Source organism: Nothoprocta perdicaria, unplaced genomic scaffold (genome assembly GCF_003342845.1).
Source record: "Nothoprocta perdicaria isolate Ctin4 unplaced genomic scaffold, notPer1 scaffold_147, whole genome shotgun sequence".
Taxonomy (NCBI): Eukaryota; Metazoa; Chordata; class Aves; order Tinamiformes; family Tinamidae; genus Nothoprocta; species Nothoprocta perdicaria.
In genome coordinates this window covers 1,062,130-1,078,629 of record NW_020454616.1, presented here as the reverse complement: position 1 = coordinate 1,078,629, position 16,500 = coordinate 1,062,130, and the positions used below count along the sequence as shown (strand labels likewise).

Here is a 16,500-nt window from a genome sequence, read left to right as displayed (position 1 = left end):
GGAAGGAGTTATTTCTCAATTTTTGAGAAATTGTCATCTGTTTGGCAACATTTATTAGAGTGAATAGTAGATTATTTTTAGTAAAGCTGTTCCAAGGATGTTACCTGCTGCCATCAAACAGGGCTTCACATGCCTGCGTTGTTGCATGTTACATAAATTAACATAAATTTTATAAGTTAAATGCTGCAGCTAATTACTGCTCCTTACTCGGAGCTGCCTCGTAAGGCTGAGCCTTGCAGGGATCTTACCCGGGTGACCATCCTGAGGTGACTGCCACCAAGGCAGCAGTGTTGGGCTGGTGCAAGGTGGCCCATGAGCTGCCAGTGGTGCAGCTGGTGTCACTGTGTGGTCCCTGTGAGAGGAGCACCCTGCCCAGGAGGAAGCCCAGAGCACTGTATAGTTGCAAGCATTGGCTGTATACTTGCAAGCATTTCCAGGTGTTGGGTGGCTAATGTCACCTTTTTGACAAGTTCTTGCTTTCAGGAAGAATGGGACACTGTCTTGCCTAACTATGGCAGTTCCCTTTAGATTTTTACCACAGAGGGCAAGGGTATCCAACTGCTGCTTGGGCATCGTTGTAGGTGTCTGCACCCCTCGCCCCATTTGTTACTGCTCCTATTGGTTTCATTGCTGCAGCTCTAAATAAAAACCACAAACAAAAAGCTACATAAATCTAAAACCTACCTAGCTTTAAGTTTTTGGCACTAGCATGGTTCAACCATTCAACAGAATGGTTGAGGTTGGAAGGGACCTCTAGAGGTCATCTAGTCCAACCCCTCTGCTCCAGCAGGGACATCCAGAGCACGGGGCAGCATCCAGGAGGGTTTGGAAGATCTCCAGAGAAGGAGACTCCACAACCTCCCTGGGCAGCCTGTGCCAGGGCTCTGTCACCCTCACAGTGAGGAAGTTGCTCCACACATGGAGATGGAACTGCCTGTGCTTCAACTTGTACCCATTGCCCCTTGTCCTGTCACTGGCCACCAACGAGAAGAGCTTGTCTGCTTCTTCCCTGCATTCTCCCTTCATGAACTTACACATGTCAATCAGATCCCCTCTCAATCTTCTCTTCTCCAGAGAAAACAAGCCCAACTCAGTCTTTCCTCGTATGAGAGATGTTCCAGTCCTTTAATCATCTTGGTTGCCCTCCGCTGGACCCTCTCTAGCAGCTCCACGTCCCTCTTGTCCTGGGGAGCCCAGAACTTCCACAGTGCTCCAGGTGCGGCCTCACCAGAGCTGAGGAGAGGGGCAGGATCCCCTCTCTTGACCTGCTGGCAACACTCCTCCTGATGCAGGCCAGGATCCCGTTGGCCTTCTTGGCCACGAGGGCACTGATGCCTCATGGTTAACTTGGTGTCAACCAGGACTCCCAGGTCCCTCTCCGTGGAGCTACTCTCCAGCAGGTCCACCCCTAATCTGTACTGGTGCCTGGGGTTATTTCTGCCCAGGTGCAGGACCCTACCCTTGTCCTTATTGAACCTCATGAGGTTCCTCCTTGCTCAACTCTCCAGCCTGTCCAGGTCCCTCTGGCAGCAAGCCCTCTGGAGTGTCGCCCCCCTCCCCGGGCTTGGTATCGTCCTCATACTTGACTTGCTCAGGGTGCAATCTGTGCCCTTGTCCAAGTTGCTGATGAACAGGTTGAACAGCACTGGGCCCAGTACTCACCCCTAACCTCCACTTCCTCAGCTTTTCCATGAGGATGTTATGGGATATGATGTTGAAAGTCCTGCTGAGCTCAAGGTAAACAACATCCACAGCTCTCCTATTGTCCTATCCAGCTTGTCATCCCATTGTGAAAGGCTGTAATGTTCGTCAGACATGACTTCCCCGTGGTGAATCTATGCTGACTACTCCTCCTCACCACCTTCTTTATATGCCTGGAGATGCACTCTAGGACAAGCTGCTCCATCACCTTTCCAGGTGAGGCTGACTGGCCTGTAGTTGCCTGGCTCTTCCCTCGTGCCCTTTTTGAAGACTGGAGCGATGTTGGTTTCTTCCAGTCCTCCGACACCTCCCCTGCTCTCCAGGACCTCTCAAAGATGATGGGGAGAGGCTCAGCAACAACCCCTGCCAATTCCCTCAATGTTCTCGGGTGCATCCCGTCGGGGCCCATAGATTTGTGGGTGTCCAGTTTGCCTAAGTGATTCCCAGCCAGCGGAAAGTCTCCTCTCCACCAGTTCCCTCTCCTGTCCCACCTCACTGGGTGGTGTCGGAGCAAGTGGGCTGTGAGGCTGCCTGGGGCCGGGCTGTTTGGCTGGAGAGCAGGGCGAGGATGGGAATTGGGGCTGCTGTGGAGGGACCCTGTCCGCCCATGGTGCGCAGCTGGGGAGCTCCAAGTGCCCCAGTGCCCCAACCTCGTGCGGCGCTGAGGGTTGGGCTGGGTGCTTCCTTGTTTGGAAACGAGGAGCACGATCATACTACTTTCCCAGTAGCGTTTCTGCCGCAAGTGTAATTTAACATCATCCTTTCCCTTCAAACGGCCTGGGAGTTTGGCTGTCTCTGCCTTGTGGGCTCCTTTGTTATTTTAATTGTCTTCTGCTGGAGCCTGAAATAGCAGCCTCTTATCTGAACAGAGCTGTCAGGAAGGGGGCGAGGGTGAACAGGAGGGAGACATAAACCCAGTGAGTGAGATTCACGCCTCGGGGTGTGGGGAAAGATGCTCCCGGGTAAGCAGGGGCTGTGCTCCTTCTCTGAGGTCTTCAAACCTGCTTGGATGCCGCCCTGTGCTCTGGGTGTCCCTGCTGGAGCAGGGGGTTGGACTAGATGGTCTCTAGAGGTCCCTTCCAGCCTCAACCCCTCTGTGATCCTGTGTTTGCTGCCGTGCAGCCGTGCCCCGCTCTGGCCCTTGCCGGCAGCCGCACGGAGCGGCGCGCGGCTACCCGGGCAGAGCCGGGAATGGGAACAGCGACGGGCGGCGCCGCGCGGAGCACCCTGCTCTCCGGCAAGGAGCGCCGAGAACACCTGCCCAAAGACGCCTTTCCCGAGGAGTTCTGTGCATGGCCAGCAGCTCAAGGCACAGGGCGAGCCCCTACCGTGTTTTGACTGGTCTGCGACACTATTTCCTTTAAATTGAAATGAGTTTAGCACACCTCTATATATTTTGCAGCACTGCTGGCTTTTGCAAGCCCTTGTTTATCTGATCATGTTCTCTGTTACTGGAATGGGGAGTTGGGAATAAAAGAAATGCTATATAATTTTGAAAAATTGTATTAAAAAAATGGAGCCTAGCACTTCATCTTGCTTGTTTGTATTGTTTTTTAATTTAAAAAAAGTACCTTTGCACTGCACTGCCTGCGGCGTAGCTGCAGCAGCTGAGATGGTGCTGTGCCCCCTTCTGCAAGACTGTCATCCCCCCAGCCATTCTGGGCAAGAACAAGTGTTAAGGACGTGCTCAGTGCAGCACATGGAGAGTTGGGGTTTGAGACAGCCCCTTGCAGTCGCTCCTGCATTTTTGTGTGTGTACACATACACATATACATTAACTTTTCCAAGGGGGCAAGGCCGGTGCCGTGAGCGCGCCCATTTCCACGGCACGTGCCTGGGAAGCCTCCCTTGCGGTCCAGCTAGCGCCGCTGCTCGCGCTCGCCCTCCGGTATCGTCGCTGAAACGCGGCCCGAGCCCGGCTCAAATAACCTGCCGGGGGTTTACTTACAGTAACGCACGTCTTGGTTCTTCTCCTCTAGTGACAGCCCTGCCTCCCTAGATAGGGCCTTTCCTTGGAAATTTCTTTTAGCTCTTAGAGCATTAGGGTTCTTCTAGTCACCTGCTTTATAAACCTTCCCACTGCAGTTCCCCACAGTGAGCTCAGGACATCCCGTGCCTCATCAAAAGCTGTGTCACCCCTTAGAAGGAGGCTTTGCTCCTCGTAAGCAGTAGCATCTAAAGAAATAAGCAGGTGTGTGCAGTCCTTGCTGCATGTGGATCCATTGAAATGCCAGACCAACATACCCCTTTATTGCTCAATTTGTGAACAGCATCACTCGAGTTTTGATACCTAGCTTCAAAACGACTGATGAAAGTTCCTGGTGAACCAAACAAACTACTGTTAAAATGTTCTGTTCTTTTTTTTTTTTTTTTTTTTTCTCTCTTTTTCCTCTCTTCTGTGTTCATCTTTGTTCCTCTGTTTTCTAGGAATTTGATACAGAACAGCATTGAGCAATGAAAGAGAAAAGGCGTTCTCTCCACCCATGAGAATTGTTTGTTGATATGACTGTTTCCTGTAAGGATTCAGAAACTAATTGTTAGGGTATTGCTTTGCTGGAAAAAAGAATATAAAGATTTCGATAAAATTATAGTTGGCTCCAGAACTAACCCTTTTAAAAATGTAGAATTTTAACCTCTCAGTTAAAAGAATTTTTTCTGTGGTAAGGTATCTCAATTATCCCTATGGTGGAGACATTATTAAGGATCTGTCAATTACGTAAAAGTCTTAATGGAATTCTTTAAGTGATTCTTTTAAAAAAAAGATACCATGATATATAACCTGTAAAAACAAAATTGATGTGAATGAGCTTTTTTTTTTTTTAACAGTCTGATTTTATTTTTTTTTTTTAAGAAAGGATCTCCATGCTTTATGTTTGTGACCCTGATAAAAATCTGCCTTAGCTGCTTGGTCCTGTTTTCCCGCTGGGATCTCTCGGTTCTGCGGGTATTTTGGGTGCCAGCGCCGCTGCGTTGCTCGCTGCTCCTCGGGTAGCGCCGCGAGCGAGGGGCTGAGCGTTCGCTGCCCCGGCCGTTGCACGGTCCTCTTTTGCAGTTGGCAAGTGGCAGCTCTTGCCTTTTCCTTCGCACGTTTCCTGCGGGACAAGAGTGGCGCCCAGCTGGGCCGCTCGTGGCACTGAGCAGCCTCGTAAACCTGCCCTTAGAGCGGGCTGCCCAGAGGAGCCCGCGGCCGGCTCTTGTCCGGCCCTGCAAGGGGGGACCGAAAACAGGGCCCGAAGGAGCACGTTAGTCTGGGTAGCCCAAATCGGAGCCTTTCAGAGGACTGCCAGCAGTGACCTTAGGGAGGAGCGCTGCCCTGCCCGTTCCTCTCGCAGCTTCCTGGTGCTTTTGGAGATATAAATGCATAGTGGTGATAAAGGGCAGCGGGATACATGGTTCCATCCCTCAGCACCGTTGTGGATTTGGCAGGGAACAGCGCTGCCCTTCCTCAGCCGGTTGCCTGTGGGTCTCTGTGGACGAGGCTCCCTGTGTGTGCTGCCAGGCAGGCGGGTCTCTTCGGTCAGTGCTCGCCGTGAGCGCTCACCTCCACATCCCAGTTCTGTTTCTCTCATGTGTTTGCTGGTTATTCTTGGCCAAATTTGTAATTCACAGCGAGAAGAACCCAGTGCTTCACGGTTTGCTGCTGCTCAAGTGTCCCTCCTTGCCCCCCAGTATTTATTTATATCCCACGGTATAAATGGAATAACTTCATTTGCTGTTTAGTGCAGCCTTTTGATCCTTAGAACGGGGCCGGAGTGATGACTCACCTCCACTTGCTTTTGCCTTGGCATATTTGCCAGTCACGCATCAGAGCATTTGAGCTCTGCTGGCTTGTTGCTCTTGCTTACTAACAGAAAGATTTGTCAAATGTCCCGTCTTTTTTTTCTGCTCATAGCGTATCGTGTAACTTGAATGATAGAAATGCATTCATTTCACAAATTGGATTGGCAAACCTGTGCCTTTTTTTCTTCCCCAGGCCCTCAGCGGAGCTGGTTTTAGCACAGATCAAAAGAAATCACGTAATAACTTGCAGAAATGATGTGAACCAGCTTCACATGCTGATGCTGGCTTCTGCTCTGATTGAGAAAAGTTTTATAGCAGAGAGAGAAGGAAATGTTTTTCTTTTATAGCACTATTAACATATTGGTTTGCTTGGTTCCTAGGTTGCATCACAGCGCATAAGCTCAGTGGATCTTTCATGCTGCAGCCTGGAGCACCTGCCTGCCAACCTGTTTTATAGCCAAGACCTCACTCATCTCAACCTAAAGCAGAACTTTCTGAGGCTGAACCCTAGTCCATCCACGAACAGAGCCCTTAGCGAACTGCAAAGGTAACGTTGGGGAGTTCCACTGCTGTCCTCTGTCCTTCCTCTGCAGTCCTGCTTCTGGGGAGCCTTCTTCTGTGGGAACTTCCTTAAAGCAGCGCCAGCCTAAAACCTAATTCCTTCTCCTATGGAGGAATGACCAGGCTGGGCACTTGTCGCAAATGAGGCAGCCCTGCTAGAAACGGCCTGATAGTTATTTTCCTTCCAAAATGCAGCACTCAGCGCGCGTTGGTTCCCACCCAATTCCTGGATCTGGAGTGTTTCTTCAGTCTGCTGCTCCCGTGAGCAGCCGAGTGAGCCTGTGAACTGGCTGCCAAAGGGAACATCCTACAGAGGGAGGATGCTGTGAGGGACTCCCCTCGGGGGGGTTCCTTACCCTCAAAGGCCTCAGTTAATACATTCTGCCTGAAATCTTTCTCTTCTTCTCTAACCTGCCCTTGCTCCTCTCTCCTAGTAACTGTGACCTTCCAGTCCCGGTGTGGATTCCTCCCTGGTCTTGATTATTCTGGGGTGGTTGTTCTCACTGCGGTCCCTTCTCATCCAAGACCGTAGCGCATAGATAGACAGTGGCAGTGATCTGAATGATTTAACGTGTGTGTCCCAGAACTGTGGAGTCAGCAGGCTGCTTGGATTCAGAGAGGCAAATGTTGCCCTACAGAATATGAAACTGTGGCTTTGATTTCAGCAGTAGGAGAGTTTCAGTGAACCTCCAGGTTTTATTTGAGGATGGTCCTCTTCAGATGGTGGAAGGGTTTAAGCCACACTTGTGTCCTTGTTGAAAAATACCCAAGAAATACAAGAGGGATTTTAGAGGCTGATGCATTTTTACATTATTTCAGTTCTCTTTTGGAAAAACAAAAAAATTGGCATGATGGAAGATGAACCATCTCCTTGAATCTGCTTCACAAACACAGCGTGCAGCAATTCCAAGAGCAGATGAACACGGCCTGGAGACTGATATGGGATTAAATGCTTTGAATTCTTCCACGTAGCCAGTGAAATTTTAGCAGAAGTGCAGTAATGAGCACAGACAATGAATTAATGTTTTTATTTTAAATTTTTTTCCTACTTTTTCTTTTTTTTAATATCAGAAAACATTTAGGAGATTAGAATTTAAAAATAGAGTGATGGGCCACTTTTGTTGTCTGTTTAATGTTTTCCTGGCAATGACAGTGGTAGGAACTGCAAAAAAGCCTTGCTGAAAAGCAGCACTACTGTGTTTCATGATAGTATCCCCACACAGTGGGAATTTGCCCTAAAGCCCTTGCTATTTTAACTACTGTCTACTGCAAATTGAGGAAAAAAAGTGAGTTGGTGGATTTTAAATCATAAAGGTGAGGTTTGCATATATATTACATTCCTAACTCTTCTCATACTTTTTCCTTAAATTACAACAAAACTTCATAACCCTTCTGAAACTCAAGCAAATATTTGGGTTTAATAGTTTTGCAGAGTACTATTGCTCAAAGAAGCAATGAATGAGCTGTAGTCTCTGTGGCTCTGTGTCTTGAGCTACGTGCCTTTTATATTCCTATATAACCGTCAGGCTGAACGATTAGGAAAAAAAATACCCCAAACCTTTGCATCAAGAATGCTGTTTGCTTGTTAATTATTGAAAGTAATTAAATCACTGAGTGCTAAGTTGTCAGTACATGGCTTTTTAATGGAAGCGTATCACAAAGTGCAAGGCTCACAGAACTGGCAAGCATCATTTTATTCCCTGTTCAACGTCTTGTGGCTTATCACCTCTTTCTTTATCTAACGATCAAGTTATGCTTTTTGTCAGTGGCTGTTAATTATTAGCAGTGATTATATGGATTTTAATCTGAAGATCAATTGATATCTTTTTTTCCTCTCCAGAGCCCCCTCTTAGAAATCATCTCTCCTCTCAGGGATCTTCTTGTTTGTTTTTTTCTTCTTTTAAATCTGCAACCCCCTCCTTGGGGATCCCCGAGCTACATCCCCCGCCAGTAGCCGGGCGGCAATGTTAATGATCTGAGTGGAGCAGAGCGGCGGCCTGGAAGCCAGAACCGGACACCGTTTGCTCCCGGTGTGTCCCTAGGGATTGAGCAGGGCCTCGAGTCTCCGCTCTGTGACTGACCGCTCTCAAGGCCTAGGGAAATGATGGCTGTTGGTGATGTGTCCGGCACTGAGGGGATTAATGACATGGAAATGTCCTTATCCGCCAGGCCCTGAGCGGCTCTGCCAGTCGACGCCCTGGGAAGGACAACGGAGGCAGCAGCTCCTGGCGCCTGCTGCAGGGAGCCCGGTGCCCTTCACGTTTCTTGCAGTTCCCCCACTCGAAGATGCTCCGAGTCTCCCTCCTTTCTTGCTTTCACTCTCGCTCTGCTAAAGGTGCTCTCCTGGAGAGGAGCTCGCGTGCAGGTGGATCCAAAAGCAGGTGTCCAGGCGGCGAGCGCGGGCGCTGCCCTCGTGCCTGTGGAGCAGGGACCTCTCCGGAGGCCTCTCCCGCTCCCGGCTGCCCAGATCCGGGCGCCTCTCGCCCTCCTGGGCCCTCCTTTGAGGGAGGGGGAGGGGGAAGCAGAGGGCGTATTGCGAGGTTGCCTTGATGTCAAAAACACAGTGCGTTTTCTGGTTAAAACTGTCCGAAACAGCGAAGGAAAAAAATCAATGAAATGTGGAAATGTAGAAATTTTCAGGTTAGTGGAGCTATTAAACTAAATACAGCAGTAACTCTTGTAAATGCCACTTTAAAACTATTGAATGTATTTATGGAGTCCATAAATTATGTATCAGCCTACTGCAATTGATTTCTCTATTCTTTTTTGATAAGACTTCCAAAGTCTTTTCTTCCATGTTTTTAAATGTATATTCAGCAACAATACGTACTAGCTGCATTGGACTGCGTTTCTCTGCTTGGGGATGCAGTGCCTGTTGCTTTTGCTTGTTTCCATTCTACATCCAGTGGAGGAAAAGCTGACTTGTTTTGTTTCAGCCGGGGAGATTTGGACAGTGTCAGCTGAGCCTCTTGCACAATGAATTTGGTACAGGTAGTATTTTAAATTTCTATTCTGCAAATATGCACACACATTCACTTTCTAAAAGAAGCATAGTTTTTGGATTGGTAACCAATCCCTAGCGTATGCTTGTACATTGTAAATATAAGTTTCTAATCCTGAAGTGGAGAGTACATTGTCATTTTTCTTCTAGGAATTTTGTTCTTCCTCCGAGAGCAGTGTTTTCTCCCCACTGAAGCAATATGTTCCAGGGCTGTGCAGAAATTGAGAAATGCAGAGAAAAATAATCTAGCTTCAAATTGCTTCCACTGTAAAAAAAAAAAAGTACTTTTTTTTTCCTGCCTTTATAGTCTTACCAGCTTTGTCATAGGGCTGTAGTGTTGTCTTGAAGTTTGTATGTAGTCTTTATTTAAATTAACATTTGTGATTATTTGTATATTTTGAAAAATAACTGCCCAGGCTAAAGTTTATTTCTTTTTATTTAGTGGGGATTTTTTTTTTTTGGAAAGCAATCTACCAGTTACTTTTGGCATGTTGTCTGAACTCTGTCTTCCAGAATTCTTGTGCCTTTTTTAGCTTGAAGTGGAGAGAGAAAGAAAAAAATATCGGGATGACTTTCTGGTATGTTGGCACAAAGGGTAACAAAGATACCAAAACTGCAGCTCTCAGTCTGCTTTTGGTTTTTTTTCCTTTTTTTTTTCTTTTTTTTTTCTCTCAGCAAAGGTTTAAGAAAGGGCAGAGAAGGAAGAAATGAGAAATTGAACAGAGCTGTTTTAATTCATGCATTCAGCTAATGAAAAAAATTGATAAAGAATGGAAAACATCTTCAAGGTCCTTGTTGACCTGACTAGAATCGATCCTTGCTCTCAAAATCCGCAGTTGGCTTCTCTTCAGGTGCCTTTATTATTCCATCTTCTTTTTTGCAGTGTAGCATAAGCTCCTTGGCTCCTGGGTGAGCAGGAGTCCAGCCTGGAGAAACAGAGAGAGCAAGACTCACTCCTCCTCGTCACGCTCTCTGTATTGTGTGTTAAAAGCTCCTTGGTGTCAGAGTGGGAGGTGCTGCTGTTGACTTCACATGGGCAAAATGTCACCTGCGGCATCCAGCTGTGGAAGGGCACTGCTGTGAAAATATGGAATGGAAAAAAAAAGGGATCTCCCGCAGGTGCAGCAAGGCAGTAAATCAGCACGCTGGTTGCAGAGCCCGGAGTCAGTGAGACAGCTTGAGGAGCCCCTTTGGTGGCAAGCTGGTGGCCGGAGCGAGCTCTCGTGAAGGCCCCGCCTCAGCACTTAATGGCTCAGGGACAGCTCTGCTGCTGCTGCCTCCGGTGTGATGCCCACCCGTAACGGTGAGAGACCCCAAGCACCAGAAGGCAATTCCGTCTCCATGTGAGGAGGAACACCTTCACTGTGAGGGTGACAGAGCCCTGGCACAGGCTGCCGCCCTGTGCCCCGTGCTCTGCGTGTCCCTGCTGGAGCAGGGAGTTGGACTGAATGAGCTCTAGAGGTCCCTTCCAACCTCAACCATCCCGTGATTCTGTGTGTGGGAAAGCGGCGGCGTCTGTGAGGCCGAGTTCCCTGCGAAGCTGCGGGGTCTTCCCTGGGTGGTGCCGGGCTGTGCTTTGGCGGCCGCGCTCCGGCAGCGGCGGGGGCCGAGGCCCCTCCGCGCTTCCTCTGCCCCACGCGGAGGAGCCGGGTGCGGTGCCGGGGAGGCCCCGGCCGGGAGGTCGCACGCGAGCTCGCTGCGCTGCAGGGCTGCCGGCCTCTCCCGTTAGGTCCAGGTGAGACCCCCGCGGCGGCGCCGGCACCGTAGGGATTCATCCAGCCGCAGTTCCTGGCTCAGCTGTGGCGAGCCGCGTTCAGTCGTACTGCGGGCTCAGGGAAGGGGCTGACCTATCAGTATTTTGCTGTGTTTTAAAGTTAGAACTGCTTCGAGGCAGGGAAATGAGCGTTTTTGTGTTGATTGTTGCAAGAGAAAGCTCAGCTAGCTGGACATGGCATACTGAGAAATCGTCTTTGGCTTAACTTGGATTAAAAATCTAGGACCAGGGAAGGAAGAGAAGATAGAAAACAGGTATGTAATTGAGGTCATTACGCTGGCACGTCCCAAACACATGAGCAGGACTGCACCTTTTCTTCTCAGAAATGCCGTGATGGCAGCATCTGTGTGGACCCCCGCTGCTGCTGAAGCTGGGTGTGAGAAAAGAGCAGGGATGCTATGCTGGGAGATCTGTTTGTGGTTTGTGCCTTATTTATATTGATCTATACGTGGTTCGTGCCTTATTTATATTGATGCTACAAGCGCTGTTGCTGCTACGGACTGTAAATTTATACGGATGTACAAAGCACTATAAACAGTTCAGCATTTGAGATGTGCAGCGTGGCAGCAGTGCTCCGCAGTGGAAGCAGGCTGGGCAGGCTGGGTAGCTGGTACTGTGGGGAGAGGGACCAAAGGCGCCGGGATCTGGACTCGGAGGCATTTGTCCGAGTCGGCATTTGGCTTTTGGGCCAGTCCTGCACTGTAACTGTCACTGCGCCGGGGGGAGAAACGTGGCGTCAGCATCTCGCACGTGAACCCCCTCCCCAAAGAGGAAGAACAAGCTCTTTCCTGCCGGTTTCCTTTCCTACAACTGCCTCCTTCACTCTTGACTGAGCTGAAAGCATTGGCTCCTAGCTTCCCTTCAAATATCCCTTAGGAACAAGCTGTCCTCCCTGGGCTGTTTGACTTGCACATCCACATGCGTTTTTGGCTTCTGTTGAGTGTCTCTGCTGCTGAGAAGTGCCCCCTACCCTCCTTACGTGTCCTGTCGACCTGCTGACACTTTGTCCTCCGTAATTAGACGAACTAGGAGTTTAACATACAAATGGACTCGCCACAGACCCTGAAGCCCACTCCAGGGTAGTAAAGGATGCACTGCAGGTACTTGCTCTCCTTTAGTGGAGCGAGTGGAGGAGTGAGAGCGAGCCAGGGAAGGTGCGGGAGGGAGCCGTGCCCGGAGGATACCCGCTCCGGCAGCCCCGTGGTGCCGGCGGGGAGGCCTCTGCGTGTGTTTCCAGCCGAGCAGCTGCAGGGCACGTTGGTCACCAGCATGTTTTAGTGCGCCTTTTCCCGTCATCTCATATGCCCTGACCCCCAAATTTCAAGCTGCTGTCTCTGCCATCTAAGTCTGCAGATACCTTCAAAAGGCTGAAAGAGGACTCTGCTTTAAAGACCTTCAAAGAAAAAAAAAAAAAAAACTGTGTTTTATACCCAACATTATAAATTTTTAGTTATGTATTCAAGACTTTGGAAGCCTCTCTCTGGAAGCAGAGGAACGGGAAGGCATTTTAATTTGCTGGCTAGCTGCCCTTATTAACATGAGCTCGTTTACCCCAGCCTCCTTTTTCTCTCACAGCTCTCCCCCTAGAGATGCATTAGTCATTGTTTCTGCACAGTAGCCTTTTCCCCTGCAGCAGTAATTTGATTGCAAGATTTCATTCAGTCTCCATGCAAGGCTGTTCCAAGCCTCTCCTGCCTCCAGCATGGCACAGGGTGTTCACAATCTGTGATAACTTGGCCATGATTTTCCCTTAGCTCTCCCTGCCTCCCCTGCCCCCGGTCACTGGGAGAGAGCAGAGCATTCCCATGCTTGCTGGGGATCACTGTAAGCGTTAAGTGTATTTACAGGCTGTCTCTTGGGATAAAAACCACACTGTGCTTACAACTGCCATTGCAATGTGGCGTGAAGGCACTGTTTGTGTTTCCGTGTTGAGTGTTGACGGGTTGCCTGAGTTTGACTTAGGCAATAGTAAAGACACGCGTCAGTTAATTGCAGTAGTTTGTGGGCTTGGCTTTGAGAGTCCTTCAGCATTCAAACTTTATAACCCGTTTAATGCTCGCTGCTCTTGCTGCCCTTGTGTTTGGAATGGGATCGGAGCGTGCGGAGCCGGTGCTGAGCAGGTGGCTGCATGGGCACCGGCTGCCTAAAGCACAAGGTTCGTGCACGTAGGGGCAGCTCTCCTTACATTGACACCTTATGTAAAAACCTGCTCACACAAGGAAAGGGCTCGGGAGCTCACGAGGAGCAAATCATGCCCTGGCGTAGCTGGTGCCAGGAAGGAGGCTCCCATCCTCCCATCCTCCCTTCCATCTCTGGGGAGGGGACAGGAACAGGGAGCTCTTTGGGCACCTGCTTCTCCACCTCTCGGTGGCTCCTGAGCTGCTGAGCGCCCCGGCTGCCTCCCCGGAGCCTCCCCTTGCGCTCTTCCCTCTTTCCTGCTTTTCCTTCCCCTCCACCTGCAGCAGTCCTCTCAGTCGTTTCTAAGGATGGGAGCCTGTGCAGGATCCCTGCCTGGCTCACTTGACTAATGGAGGATGTTTTAGGAGTTTTGTGTCGCGTCCAGGACAAAGTTTTGGCAATTCCTGTGAGCTGTAACATCCAAACCAAGGATACCCAAGTGAGAGTTTTAGAATTTGCCTCTGTTGCTACAGAGCTTGGGCTAAATTTTGCCTTGCGCCGGCATGTTTAGCAGCTCTGTTCAAAGCCACTTAATATTCTGATGAGATTTTGGGGGGTTGGTGACTCTGCTCACACAAATGGAGCTGAGCTAACGCAGGAGAAGTTTCTTTTCAAATATGCTAAGAACTCTTGCATCTTGCTACCAGGGTCACCAGTTATATGGGCTGTATTACTAGCAAGAAACATACTCAGGAGTAGGGCAGTACCTCACTAGAAATGACATATTTCATAAGACCAGCAAGCATCTGTTGTCCTGTGCTGCTCTCTTATGAAGATATATGTAGCTTGTTGTTCAGAAGGGCACATTTTTCTTCTGCTGGGTTAAGATCAATGAACTTCTTCGAGGGGCGTTTGACTTTGCCTGATAGTTTCCTTCCTTGTGCTAAATATGGGGTGCATAAGCTAAAAATGCCTCCCATTTTCTTTTAAATACCCAGCCCTACCTCATGTTAATTTTTGCACAGCGACTTAGTGTGTTTGTGTCCTACTTCCTTAAAATGTCTCCCCCTGCTCTTTCCTTTCCTTTCCTCCCTGCAGATTCACCAAGCTGAAGAGCCTTAACCTTTCCAACAACAACCTGGGCGAGTTCCCCGTGGCCGTGTGCGGCCTGCCGACGCTGGCTGAGCTGAACGTGTCCTGCAACGGCCTCCGCCGCGTGCCGCCCGCCGCCGCCGACATGCACAAGCAAGTACTTCTCAACACTTAACGCAGACAGCCTCACAAGAACGGCCCTAAACAGCGGCCTGACTTTGCACGTAGCCTGTTGTGAATTCGGGGTGGGGGGTGTCCCAGCCAACTGGCTCATACGTTTGTCCTGCAGCCCCTGTGAGCTCCGGGTGGTGGGAAATGCCCTGTCTCTTGAAGCTGTTTTAGTCCCCTGTGAGTGGAACCAGAGTCTCCTTCATGCTGAGGAGAATCTTCAACCCTGCCCCTTGCTCCTGTGTCTCCAGCCATGCGAGTGGCAGTGCTGGAGATGTTGGAAGCTGTGGTGCAACTACCTTCCACGTCCTGCGTTTCGTAGTTGCCAAGACCTTTAAACCAGTTAGTCGATATCTTCTTTCCACGTTTTCTGCTCTTACCCGTGTTATTTCACTGCAACAGCAGTAGCTTTGTGCCTCTGTAACAACTGAAAGGTGTCTCACATTTACTGTCCCCCCACCCCTGCTCTCCCTTGGACAGCTTGCAGACCTTTCTGCTGGATGGAAACTTGCTCCAGTCCCTTCCTGACGAACTGGAGCGTATGCATCAGCTCGGCTACGTCAGCCTGTCCTTCAATGAGTTCACTGACATTCCAGGAGTGTTAGAGAAGCTGACTGCTATGGATAAGCTCTGCATGTCAGGGAACTGCTTGGATACCCTCGACCTCCAGGGGTTAAAACGGATGCCTCATATTAAACACGTGGATCTAAGGTAGGTGTTTGAAAAAGGGCAAGAAGAAGTGAAACTGAATTACTGGTTTTGGAACAATTTCTCTTCAGCAGCCGTAGCCCCCTGGGTATGGCTGTTGTATTAGTCCAGTGAACCACGTTTCTGCCTGTGTTATGTAACGAGCAGTGATTACAGTGACTTAGCCTTCAGAGATAGCATTTAGGGAAATTAATAATTGGGAAAATGAGTTTTGGGGGGAAATGAAGATCTATGCTGAAAAAAAAAATAAATGGAAAAGTACTGGGGATGCATGTGATTCCTACAGTCGTGGCGGATGCAGTGCTAATATAATATAAATGATAATCCCAGACCCGAGGACCTTCTGTCTGAAATATTACAGATGAGTTAGGTGAAGAAATGAGCAGTAAAGGTGAAAGGAGAAAAAAACAGATGTTACTCTGTTTCTTGCTTGTTGGCGTGTTACAAAGTTACACCGTGAATACTAACATTTTTGATGCTCTCAGGAGAGGGTAAGTCTGTCCTTCTTAGGAATGGCTTTTTTGCCCCAAGGTGACCCTCTCCTCCTGCACTCTTCAGGGAAGCCAGCTCAGTAATTTGCTGAGTGGGACTGTTTTGTGGTCGGGACACCGGTGTCCGGACAAGGGTGAATTTCAGAACCATCCAGTTAAACTGGGCCACCAGAGCTAGAATTTACAGCCGTCCCATATGCCCTGTAGCCTTTGCAGGCAGCAGGAGCCAGCCTAAGTAGGAGCTAGTTAAGGAAATAGCCAAAACGGATAATTCTGAGGTGTATTTTGCAACTTTGAAATGTGTCTTTGTGAGTATGTCTAGGCTAAGCAACAAGACCATGGTGCTTTAGCTTTAATGTTGTTGATGTACTTTCTCGTGCCCTTTTGCTAAGGCCTGGTATTTAATTAGTGCAGTCTGCTCAGCTCAGCCAAGGGCTGTCTGTGAAGGTGTGAGCACCAACAGGACTAGGGCGGATGGCTCAACCAGACCACCCCATGCCCGAGGTTGTTGTCAAGGGGCAGGAAAAGTGTGGAAGTGAAAAACAGCATCCTGGATGCTTGATTTTCAGCCCTAAATTAACTGCTGCTTTTTCTGTTTGGAATTCAACCGAGTAGGTTTTGATTCATTTGGAGCATGCTAGGAGACATGCATGAACTGACTTGTCGGGCTTTAATTGCGTTTTGGAAGGAGAGGAAAAGAAAAGCAGGGCCTGTTTCCCAGAAGGGAAGCAGAAGCCTTCCCATCCGAGGCCCGTCTGTTGTTGGTGCTCTTGCCAGTGCCCTTCTGCTTCCCACCTGTGCAAGGCTTAAAGCTCAAAAAGAGCAGGAGAGAGCCTCGAGCCCCACAGCAGCAGTTCAGCTTTTAGTGAGGTAGTGATAGTGATGGGGGGCTGCAGGACCACCACTTTGGCATTGAAGTCCATGAAATCCTTGAGCTTGGCTGCCTCAGTTTGCTGTGGGTTCTCACTGCGCTGTTGGGAGCTTTCTCACTGTCTGTGGTCTCCTCTCTGTGCTGAGCAGTGAACCTTGGTTCCCTGTGTTCCCACCTTGGGTGTTTCATCTTGACCATGCTGGCCAACGGTGCCTGCTGCATGGCTAAGTGCTTG

The 16,500-nt window shown here is 49.4% G+C and overlaps 1 protein-coding gene across 1 annotated transcript in view; it reads left to right on the top strand.

Moving 5' to 3' along the window:
• Positions 1–16,500, top strand: part of PHLPP1 (PH domain and leucine rich repeat protein phosphatase 1) — a 119,971-nt gene that overhangs the window by 71,430 nt on the left and 32,041 nt on the right. The window contains exons 4-6 of the mRNA XM_026034549.1: positions 5,862–6,028; positions 14,034–14,180; positions 14,676–14,906. Of these exons, the coding sequence (XP_025890334.1) occupies positions 5,862–6,028; positions 14,034–14,180; positions 14,676–14,906 (545 nt within the window). The remainder of the gene's footprint in view (positions 1–5,861; positions 6,029–14,033; positions 14,181–14,675; positions 14,907–16,500) is intronic.